The sequence below is a fragment of the Cryptotermes secundus genome, unplaced genomic scaffold (assembly GCF_002891405.2).
Source record: "Cryptotermes secundus unplaced genomic scaffold, Csec_1.0 scaffold545, whole genome shotgun sequence".
Classification (NCBI taxonomy): domain Eukaryota; kingdom Metazoa; phylum Arthropoda; class Insecta; order Blattodea; family Kalotermitidae; genus Cryptotermes; species Cryptotermes secundus.
The window spans coordinates 1,401,461-1,414,187 of record NW_019737089.1 but is presented as its reverse complement, the minus strand read 5'-3'; the positions used below and the strand labels follow the sequence as shown (position 1 = coordinate 1,414,187).

The window sequence follows — 12,727 nt, the reverse complement described above, 5'->3', positions numbered from 1 at the left end:
ACAATTTCGAAAATGGCCTTGTAGGCCAAAATACATCTCTCGATATTTTTACTACATAATTTTCTGCAGAGTTAATTTAATGAAAGCCACTGTTGTATGTAGACTGAGCACATTCTATTTGTGTAGTAGGTATATTCAGCTGGGCAACTTGTCTTGAATATGATAGGTGGCTGTTAATTTCACTATAAATTACTGCAATCTGCTAGAGCACTGAAAAAAGAAAATGCCAGGGCTTTGAGGAAGACCAGCAGGGAGTGATACAGTTACAGTGATGTACTAATAAGATTGAATCAGGTTTAAATTACCATAAATTATAAAGTAGTGTTCTCATCTTAAGGCCTTTATCATTGGTATACTTATTCTTTATCCTCTGTGTAGTATACACATATTTGTGGCTAAGCCTTCATTAAGAAATCACTGCTTGCTTTTATCATGAAGTGCAAATTACCTTGTTATAGAGAACAACCTTGTAGACCTTGTGACAGGATTTGTAAATACATGGGAAAGCTGTTTTTAATATGCTCATAGTGGTTCTTTTGACTATGGAGCCACTTACAGTAATCCACATCGTTAGAAAAAGAGATCCCACAGTAATGGATTCCTCCTAACCTGGGGACGCTGAATCTTGTATTATGGCTTTTAAGGGGAGTTAGGATAGCTCAGTCAGTATAGTGACTGGCTACGGGCTGGATGACTGAGGGGTCGGAGTTTGGGGGCTCACCCAGCCTCCTATCCGATGGATACTGAAGAATCTTTCTCCAGGAGTAATGCAGCCGGGGCATGAAGCTGACCACTTATCTCCAACTAGTGCTGAGGTCAAGAAAATGTGGATCTATATATCTGCTCCCCCGTACACCTTCGTGGCATAGTGCTTAATTATTTAAGTCCAAGGACAGCTTTACTTTTACCTTATGGTGCTGTAGGACACATCATTAACAGATCTAGACACATGGGTTGAATTCTTTGACATGCTGTATTGGAGAGGTCTGTAAACTGAGATAACTTTGGTCAAACTTTCACTAGTTTCTCTGCATGGTAAATACTTTTTAAAATTATTATATAAGAAAAGTGTTGAAGCACTTGTTTCATCTTACTACTGAGAAGGAGATAACCACAGTCTCAAATACGAATTTACTGGTGCACAGACACTTGTTTACTAGAGTTACTGACACTGTAATACAGATGTCTGGATGAAAGGTATCCAAAATAAAATAACTATTATACACATTTATGGGTTACACCATTACAAAGGGAAACTATCAAAGTTATTTCTGGATATATAACTTTCTCAATAAATTTCGTTGAAAATGTGGCACAGTTCAAATATTTGGGAACGATAACAGATCGAAACCTGATTCAGTATGAAATTAAGAGGAGCTTGAACTTGGGTAATGCTTGCTACCATTCAGTCCAGAACCTTTTGTCTTCTCGTCTGCTGTCCAAATATAGAAAACTATAATTTTGCCTGTGGTTTTGTATGGGTGTAAAACTTGGTCTATGACATTAAGGGAGGAACATAGACTGAGGGTGTTGAGAATATTTGGACCGAAGAGAGATGAAGTGACAGGAGTTTGGAGAAAACTGCACAATGAGAAGCTTCATAACTTGTACTCTTCTCCAAGTATAATTATAATGATTAAGTCGAGGATTAGGTGGGCAAGGCATGTAGCACGAATGGGGGAGACAAGGAATACGTATAGGATATTGGTGGGAAAGCCACAAGGAAAGAGACCACTGGGAAAACCAAGGTGTAGGTGGGTGGACAATATTAAAATGGATCTTGGTGAGATAGGATGGGATTATATGGATTGGACTGATCTGGCTCAGGATAGTGACCAGTGGAGGGCTCTTGTGAACACGGTAATGAACCTTTGGGTTCCATAAAATGCTGGGAAATTCTTCAGTAGCTGCACAATTGGCAGCTGCTTCAGAAGGGCTCAGCTCCATGAGTAAGTAAGTAAATGAGCTCACCTGGTGGCACAACAAACCTCATTCCACATTGCTTGAAGCATGTTTGGTGTTACCATAGCCACAGAATCCCTTATGTGGGCTTTCAGGTGTAGACCAATGTTCTTCACATAACCCCACAAGAAAAAATCCAATTGGGTTAAATCTGGTGACCTAGGAGGCCAAGTGATTGGCCAACCTCTACCCAGTTATCTCTCTGTCCAGGTGATTCCTAACATAGTGGCAGCAACCTATCTTCTTGGAGGATAGTTTGAGGTGGTAACTGGGGCAGCGATACAGCTGCAGCATGTCCAAGTATGAACATCCAATAAGTCTTTTGAAAAAGAAAAACGGTCCAATGAATTTGTTGTGCAACTCAATGTGACATATGCTGACTGCCCAAAGTCCTGTAGTTGTACCCATTTACAACTCTACTGACACGGAACATCTCATCAGATCAGCATGCTTGGTGGAGGGAATCGGGTGATGCATCAATTCTTTCTAGCGTGTCCACAGCGAAGTTTATGCGTGCTACTTGGTCACTCAGTTTTAGTGCATGAATGATATGAATCCCCTATGCTCTTAGGCAGAGCCTTTTGTGTAGCACATCATGCACTGTTGAATGTGGAATTTGTAACTGCAAGGTAGCAGCACGAATTAATTTGAGCAGACTTCGCTGGAATGCCTCTCTAATGCGACTAACATTTTCTTTAGAGGTCCATGTCTTTCCAGATTTTACATGCAACAGACTACCTGTAGTCCTCAGTATGATGTCTCAGAACCAAATGCTTTTCCATTTAGGAGGTTCATGTCCATACTGCATTCTAAAACAATGCTGGACATCCATAAGAGATTGCAACTCTGCTAGCCAAAATACACATTAAACCTGTTCCTGTGGTGTTTACATCATTACTGAGCTTGCCGAAGGTCACAAGCTAGCTCATGTGTGTAAGCTGCGCATGAAAAAAGTGTCAGTTTTGCTATCCAATGACATAAACCAGATATGCATATGACAATTAGTTTCTGAGGTATACATTTTTTATTTTGGACATCTTGTATGTGACCTGTCAGTGCTATGAGGAGGAAGTTGGAAGTTGCCATTATTTATATATGATGGAAGAAAATATGCTTATTTTCCTGATTTCATGACTTACAAGCTTAGGTGTGTTTGATTTAGCTCTCCTTTGATTCTGCAGCTGCTTCTGTTAGCTTATAATATTCTGGAATACTTAAGGTTGTCTGTGCTGCACTAGCACTGAATGTGTTTAAGATTTTAAACCTTCACAGAAGGTATCAGAATTTTTTTTTACTATTTGTGGTCATACATATATCTTGGCAGTCTGACTGGGGTCAGGTTGGATGCCCATACCATTGATATTATGTCCATTTTATCAAAAACTGACAGCCCTCTGCCATATAATATTCCAGTGTACTTGTACAAGGTTCCTTCTGTCTTTTTTTTCAAAAGCTGCATGAAATTGATATACTGTTACGGTTTGGTATTGACTGTGATGATCCAAATCTGAAATGTGGTTTCTCTTGGAAGACCATTTGTAACCAAGATCCTTAATTACAGCAACTGATCATAATAAATTATATCCACTCCACTGTATTTTGTCTTCACTTTATCTCCCCCTTACTTCCTTCACAACACACCTTATGAATGTGAAACTATTGATCATACTGTCCAGATGCAATGGATAAGTGTTCATCTTATGGATATACACACAGTTGATTTGCCCTGCTTTGTATGTAAAAGGTGGTACACGTAGATAATCCAAGTGCCTTTCTTGATGCAGATACTTGGTGTTCTCCATTTTGATGATTGTTGTAGTTCACTGAAATACTTCCTGGATCTGTACCAGAAGTGTTGCATCATCTGTTATATAAGTTCTGACCTGGTTAACCTTTTTTCATGACTGAATAATAAGTCTGGTAGAGCTGGGGATGAGCCATCTGCCAAGAAAAATGCAGGGGTGAGAGAGGAAATGCCAGATGGATTACTGGTGGAGCAATGGCCTGGAGTCTATAAGTCTATTTGTGCTCAAAATGTTCCTGTCACCCTGCACATATGCCTTGTGATATGACACTTCTCAAGAGTCTGTCCATATATAGAGCATGCAAGGGTATGAAATGTCACTTAATTCCAAACTCTTGCCAAACCTGCTTGAACATATTCTGAGTGGAATAATCTTGCTGAGATCCTAGTCTTCATTCAGCTGCTATGAAAGTTGCAGTTGTTAGACCAACTAGTTCAAGATACAGGGTTCCTCTCACAAAACAGAAAAACATATCAATGCATGCCTAAGGTGTCACTTTCCCTCTTCCCTTTCCTTGATAAAATTTGAAATGCCCATGGTAATATATGCCTGTATGCATGAAAAAGCAAGAAGGCTGAATCCTACTTGGTAATCATTACTAGTTTTGATGAGCCACTGACAGTCTTTTCTTGTTGCACTGAGAGGTCAATACTGTTGTCAAACTGAAGGGAGCATTGCTGGTAGCATGGCATGTAATGTGTGTTCATGAGCCACTTTCATTCTTGTGACATGACACTTATTTGGATGAACAGTTTGGCGTTTTTGATGTGGGAAGACTGGAGCCTCATAAGCAAATGTACACGATGATTATTCCATTAGAATTGAGAAGCGTGTTCAGTGCACAGAGCTAGCCAATTTGAGAGAATGCTTCCTTCTGTTTGACTCCGAAGATTGCAAGCTTGGCTGAATGCCATACAGCCATTTACAAGAACAAAACAAAAAAGATCACAATTTTTTGCCGTATACGGGTGATAAATCTAGATTCTTTTGCCGCTATGTTGTTAAAAATACTTAAGTCTTGTGGGAAACATTTCATCCAGGTTATAATAGAAAGAAACATACTAAGTGGAGGAAAAGAATTTCCATATTTGCCAATTTTTCTGGCTATACACATTTCTTCATTGCAGTAGGGTCTCAGCAGATGACCTATATAGTTCAAATCTACCATCTGCACCAGGGACTGTTATGTTAAAAATTATTAGTCTTCACAAAATGCCGCAGAATTACACATTTACATAAATGTGAATCTGGTTGAAGATGGTACAAAATTACCAAGATAAAAAAAAAGCACTTCAGCTGGAATGAAAACAAAATATGACACCTGAAACCAGGATATGGGGATGTACTTACTGCTCCAAAGGATAAAAGGGTGGTGCTTATGTGTTGTGCAAGGCATTTTCACACACTGCTGTGTTGGAAGGTGTCAGGAAAAATGAATAGAAGACAATTTTTCAAAATCCAAGTGCCATTACCAACTACATATATAAGAGTAAAGTTTGGAGGAAAATAATACTATAAGCTAAGAGCAACTTGAAACAAGGACCTCAGAAGCAGAATTTTGATTGTCAAATGATGCAACTGAAAAATAATGGAAAAACTACATTCATGTGAAGCAGAACAGCAACTCAGAACACTGAAGTGGGTTCTGATTGAACAGTCAAGGAAGGACAGAAACCAAGAAACTTGTTGCTGTATACAGTTTTGGAGTAAGAAACCTCCCTTGTAAAATTATTAAATATCTCCATGGAAATAGGTATCCCTTATTTACTAGAGTACCAGAGACTGAACCAAAATTAACATCTGATCCCTCTGCTTGTTGGTCGAATCCTTTGTCAAGCAACAGTAGGCACTACCCTCTGACATTTCTATTATCTGTACAAAACTGATAACAAATGAGATCACAGTCATTTACTATGTATTCAAAGTAAACTAAATTTGTATCAACTGAGTGATTATCTATTTACTGTTACTTCACATTTAGAAAAGTACACGTACTCTGTAAAACTAAATAACAGGAAACATTCATTTCTGCAGTGTTTCTCAATTTGCCCAATGGCAAGCAAATTACAGAAATCATTGCATCAGAAATTCTGTCAACTTCATAGTCTTACATCCATACTCATTACAGGGCTTTCAGCTGAGATGGAAACATGCTGTTTGCCAGGGCACAGTGGAAGTTTATTTCATGACCATAGAGGGAACGGCACAGGTATTTCCCCTGCATTGGACAATGACTCTACTTGAACAGAACATGATTACTCATTATTCCAGAAATACAACATAAATTTACCATACTGTAACATTTATCACTATTTAGAACAGTTACTGTCTCACCATCGGTAGTCACGATCTTGACGTCAGTCTGTCTTGTCCATCACTACTGTAATGACATTCCTCGTCTAGGTAACATATGTAACTAATGATCTGTCTGGTAATAGCATCAAAATATGCTACTAACCCAAGCCCACCATTTGCTGTTTTTGTTCTTATCCAATTCCATTCACATCATCAGAATAAACCACTGTAAAATCCATTTAATATTATCCCACCTCCTGTGTCATCCAATTTGCCAATTCAATCAAAACTGTGGAAGGAACCTATCCAGCCATTAAAACATCTGCATTGTGTATACTGCCTCTACAGTTGCCTTTTCAGTAATTTTTGCTGTCAACACAAGGCCTGTGTAATTACTGAAGTTCTTTGTTAGCACAAACAACATAATTTAAATGCTAGTGTTAATGACTGCCTTCATTTCTAAACCATATAACATGCAGGTACAATAGGCCAATCAGTGGCCGCTGTGCCGAGTGGACCCAGCTGGACTCCACCCCCCACTAAGCGAAACCACATAACATACTGCCTGTTCTCCCGGCAACAAATTTTCATTTCCTGAAACAGTCTCATGATTATAAGAAGCACAATGTTAGGAGGTTGTATGATGCAATGTAATCAGAATTGTGAGAATGAAGTTCTTTGATTTTGTGCCTAATCAGATATTACAAACATTATTTTAGTCATCACACAGAAGTTTACTACAAATTTTATTTCTGTCTGCACAACCATGTAACAGTTATTCTGGGTATAGTGCCTATGATAGGGGTCATAATTTAAAATTAAAGAATTATAACAATAGTAAAGATAATATTCTTCCATCTTTATGATAAACATAGTCTTCAGTAAAACATCTTCAAGCCACAGCCAATATGTGATGAAAGACTGTTCAGAAAACATACAGATATGTTAGGGAAGAGGAAAATCTGATGAGATATTTCTGCACAAAGTACAGATTTAGATAGAGGAAGGAGTGTAATGAGTATCCATTTGACATCTATTTTTCTCACATGGAAAGTCTTGGGAATATCTTATATATGTCAGCACATTATTATTTCATTTTACAGTTCATGAAAATCACTGGAGAGACACTTTCCCTGCAGCACAATCCAAAAAATCACTCCTTAGATATACTTCACCAAAGCTATTTAAAGTAACAAGTGTTCCCTAAACAAACCAGTGAAATCTGTAGTATATCTGAAGTATTCATAAAGGGTACTTAAGAAAACTATTACCTGAAAATCATCAATATATAAGCAAATGAGGACTACCACTAAAATTACTGCACTATTCCAAAACAAATAATTTAACAACCAAACTTTAAAAATTACATTACCGTGTTATTCAGAATACTGATATACTGTGAATAATTCAAGGGCAACCAGGAGTGAAACAAACCAAACCACAACATTTGTGCTGATTTAGATAATGAAAGTGAAAATAAAAAATTGACGCTTAGCACATATATAATATTCTCTTCAATACAAACAGAACATTTGCATACTACAAAAAATGTGATCTTGTGTTTACAATTTCAGGAAGAATAAAATAATTGTAACCACCTTCAAGTCTGTTTTTCCAATGTGTAACTGCACTTATCCCTGTGAATCTTCCTTCACTGGACTCAGTTTCACAGTACATGGGTGGTTTTTGCTAATATGTCGCTTTAGGCTACTTTTACGGGTAAACGCTTGGTTGCATGTGGAGCAAATGTGAGGCTTCTCACCTGAATGGACAGACTGGTGTGCAGTGAGGTTACCCTTGTCACTGAAGGCTTTCATACACATCTCACATCTATATGGTTTCTCTCCACTATGTGTCCTTCTGTGGACAATTAGATTGCCTATGGTAGTGAAATGCTTGTTACACACTGGACACTGATGTGGACGATCACCTGTATGAACTCTAGTGTGATTTGTCAGGGTGCTCCTGCATTTAAACGTTTTTCCACATATGCTGCACTGGTGGGGTTTCTCTTGGGAGTGTAATGTGACATGTGATGCTAGATTTGACTTAAATTTAAATGATTTGCCACATATTGAGCACTGGTGTCTTCGGTCTTCTGAATGAGACACACAATGTGTCACTAAATTAGACTTGCTATTAAATGATTTACCACATATATTGCAAAGATGAGGATTACTATTTAAATGCAATGTTTTATGATTACAAAGATTAGATTTATACTTAAAGCACTTACCACATAATGGACATTGGTATGGTCTGTCTTCAGAATGTGCTGCAACATGATTCATTAAAGTTGACTTATTGCTAAATGATTTACCACATAATTTGCAGGCAAGGGCTCCATTCTCAGCATGCATTCCCCTATGATTACAAAGGTTTGACCTGTGTTTGAAGCGTTTGCCACACACTTTACATTCATGTGGCCTGTCCTCTGAATGTGTGGCAAGATGGCTTGTGAACTTTGATTTACACCCAAATGACTTACCACATGTTGTGCAAAGATGTGGTTTCTCTTTTGAATGCAAAGTACAGTGTTCAATGAGGTTTGACTTGTACTTGAAAGATTTTCCACATATTGTGCAAAGGTGGGCTCTATCTTGTGAATGCAATGCTTGGTGAACAATGAGGTTGTACTTGGCTTTGAAAGACTTTCCACAAACTGCACAAAGGTGTGGGCGCTCCCCCATGTGCACTGTGTTATGCTCCAAAAGGAGCGATTCATCCTTGAAGCATTTCCCACACTCACGACAATGAAATGGCATCTCATCCAAATGGGACAAAATATGATCCATGTGATCAGATTTATAACTGAAAACTCTTCCACATACATTACACTGGTTTTTGGTCTCTCGTGAATGCAATGCTATGTGACTAATTAGGTTGGACCTGTACTTAAATGACTTGCCACAGTGGGAGCAAAGATGCAGCCTGTCTTTTGAGTGCGCTGCAAGATGTTGCTTTAGATTTGATTTACAACTAAAGGACTTCCCACATTCCATGCAATGATGAGCCTGTCTGTCATGGATGCCTTTATGATTGAATAGATTTGACCGATGTCTGAAGGCTTTCCCACACACTTCACAGCAGTATCTCTTGTCTTCTGAATGTAAAATGAGATGTCTTTTCAAGTCTTTTTCTGTAGGAAAGTCTTTGCAGCATACAGTACAAGTATTCTGGAGTAAAGGCTTGCTACTGCTTGGCACATGTGAAGTACTGGGAATAATAACTTCTTGCACATTCTCTTTCCCACTTCGTTCAAGTGCTTCATACTTAGACTTCTTTGACAATTCACCATCTGTAGTGTTTGCTACTACACAGATTACACTTTCTTCCATATTATCATACAGACTTGTACCATCTTTGTAGAGTGCTTCATTTGAATCAGACACAAGGCATTCATCATTTGCTTCAGTACAAATGGGCTGAAAATGGAAAATAAACTGCACTGACTATCCGGTATAATGTCATGCATGATATAAAGTCCTCAAATTATTCAACAAAATTTTAGGGTTGCCGGCAGTCAACGAGAACTTACTTGAAATGGGTCAAGGAACTCATTTTAGCTACAACAGTTAATAAGTCGATCAAAATGTTCAAATTATTTATTACTGTATATTCAGTAAGGTTTCTTACCTTTTTTTTCTTTGTAACTTTAATGGAATAATGCCTCCAGTTCCATATGTACAGGACAGTAAAAGTTTTGGGGATCAATTATAAATACTGGATATTAACCAATAACAAACCACGACCAAATGCTGAAGACAACAGATACAGTTACAGACAAGAAAAGATCAGGGAAACCATCAAACTCGTGAACTCCTCAGTACATAGTGAAGATTAACAAAATGGAAAAGATCGGGGCAACCATCAAACTAATGAACTCCTCAGTACATAGTGAGGATTAACAAAATGGAAAAGATCAGGGCAACCATCAAACTCGTGAACTCCTCAGTACATAGTGAGGATTAACAAAATGGAAAAGATCAGGGCAACCATCAAACTCGTGAACTCCTCAGTACATAGTCAGGATTAACAAAATGTTTATGAGAAGTCATACAGAACCAATTCATGTAGATGCTCATAAAAATGGCTTACAGATTACACAAAGTAGACAATTCTGAAAACCTATTCCCCCTTGAAACCCTGGAAATAGCATTATGTGCAACTACTGTTTGCAGAGAACTGTGACACAAGAATGGAATTAACAGAATTTTGTAGCCACAATTACTGGGGAACATAAGTAATGTGACAAAGCAGTTTCTTGTGTTCATGGTTATATGTCAATCAGCAGATTTATTATTACTGGGCAAAAGTGAATACAGACAAGTGTGTGGTAAAGGTAGAGAGCGATACAAAAATGATGGTTTGGTGTGGAATGACACTGACAAATGTCTTTCTATATATGGTGAATGTTGCATGGAATTTTGATATATTAAATAACAAAGCATGACCAATCATCTCGCAATGGTATAATGCTGAAAATCTTCACTTTATGTTGATGGGGCTCACACTAACTGATGATGATGATGATGACGAAGATGTATGAGAGTGGCTGCACCAACACTTTCAAGTAGGTGAACTGAAGACATGGCTTCTTGAAGGGCCTCCCTGTAGCCCTAACATAATACTGTGATTTCATCCTGTAGGATCTGACAAAGGAAGAACTACATTCAACATATAAAAAATGTGGCAGAACCTAAAGACACAATAACCAATGTTGTGAACAGTATTCCAAAAGACATGTGAGAAGCAGTGACAAACATCCTAATTCAACTAAGAAAGTTGTTGAAAATGCAAAAATCTATGAGGATGATTAAAGCCAGTGGCATAAAATCTTACTGAACTATCACTGGCAGCCTGTTCTGATCAGTTATGTAAAGAATCAAATGATCTGCAAGAACTCCAGGAGAGACTTCGATTTATTTCATATCCCGTTGTTTTCAAAACACCAGAACTCAGAGAAATGTATGTAACAAGATCTCTACAGTATGGTCAGAAAATCTGGGGGGGGGGGACCAACAAGAAAACCCTCTAATATCACAGATACTTAGCATCACAATCAAAAATATCAAAACCAGGGAACGTATTTCCATTGTTGTGTTTCCGTGAGTTTACGGTTTTGTGATGGCTGACCTGAGAGAACAGCGTGTCTGTATAAAGTTTTGTTTCAAACTTGGGAAAACCGCTGCAGAAACGCACCAAATGTTGAAGCAAGCTTTTGGTGAATACAGTTTAGGCCATACACAAACTTACAACTGGTATAAGCGTTTTAAAAATGGCCGAATATTGACTGATGATGACGATCATTTGGGACGGCCGTCAACGGCCAAAACACCAGAAAATGTCGCGAAAGTTAGGGATCTGATTCTGCAACATCGTAGATTGACCATCCAAGACCTCTGTAACACCTTGGGACTAAGTTATGGTACATGTCAACGAATTTTGTCAGAGGAACTGAACATGAGGAGGATTGCGGTGAAGTCTGTGCCATGACTGCTGCAAAATGAACAGAAGCAGCATTGCTTGGAAGTCTGCAGGGAACTTCAGCAACAGCTTCAAGAGGGTCCAAACTTTCTTTCGAAGGTTGTCACTGGTAATGAAAGTTGGGTTTATGGCTACGACCCTGAAAGCAAGCAGTAATCATCGCAATGGAAGAGACCTTCTTCACCTCAGCCAAAAAAAGCTCGACAAGTCAAGAGCAACATTAAGTCCATGTTGATCTCTTTTTTTGATATTGACAGGATTGTTCATAAGGAGTTCATCCCTCCTAGTCAGACAGTCAATAAAGAGTTCTATCGCGATGTTCTAAGGCGTTTGAAGGAGAACGTGAGGAGAAAACGTCCAGAGAAGTAGCGCACAAACGACGGGTACTCCACCATGACAACGCACGACCACGTACGGCTTACAATGTGCAGGAATTTTTGGCTAAAAACAAGATGGCAGTTGTTCCCCACCCACCCACCGTACTTGCCAGACTTAGCTCCATGTGACTTCTTTCTCTTCCCGAAGATGAAATCAAGTTGAAGGGGCGAAGATTTGATACAGTTGAGGAAATTCAAGCGGAAACACAGATGGTACTAAACACCCTAACAAAGAAAGACTTCCAGGATGCATTTGAAAAGTGGCAAACGCTGGGATCGGTGTATGCACTCCCAAGGTGAATACTATGAAGGTGATGGTGCAGAATAAGATCCAGGTAAGATGTAATAGTTTTTATTAATATATTTCGGGAACTTTTGGATTGCACCACGTATTTATAATATCAAAACATTCCAAACGTAAAGAGTCTAGTTTCCATCCAGCCAGCCTTCTGCTATGAAATAAAGCTTCCAAGCAACTGCCATGTTATCATATACAGTTTGTAACAAAAAGAGACTTCAACAAAAGCGCTGCATAATGATAGGAGTGGGGTTACATAATGTCACTCGTGGAAACACAGCATTTACGTGACCCCTACTTCCTGCTGCGCCATCCACATCACAAAACTTTACAAAGAAAAACTGTCATTAGTAACTTCAAAGCATTATTACTCAGACAATTAGAAGTATGGCACTTGGCAATCCACCAATGCACACTTTCCTCTTGTGCAACATAAAACTAAACCAGCTCATTAAAATGTATCAGAGGTAAACACATACAGACAAGAAGTAGCATCTTATAGG

At 38.5% G+C, this 12,727-nt stretch overlaps 1 protein-coding gene across 4 annotated transcripts in view; it reads right to left on the bottom strand.

Annotated features, from left to right (window-relative positions):
• Nucleotides 1-6,722: 6,722 nt before the first annotated feature.
• LOC111870094 (zinc finger protein 883) overlaps nucleotides 6,723-12,727 on the bottom strand; it is a 30,657-nt gene continuing 24,652 nt past the window's right edge. For all 4 annotated transcript variants that reach the window (XM_023862088.2, XM_023862086.2, XM_023862089.2 and 1 more), the window contains one exon: nucleotides 6,723-9,487. In XM_023862088.2, the coding sequence (XP_023717856.1) occupies nucleotides 7,694-9,487 (1,794 nt within the window). In that variant the 3' untranslated portion in view covers nucleotides 6,723-7,693. The remainder of the gene's footprint in view (nucleotides 9,488-12,727) is intronic.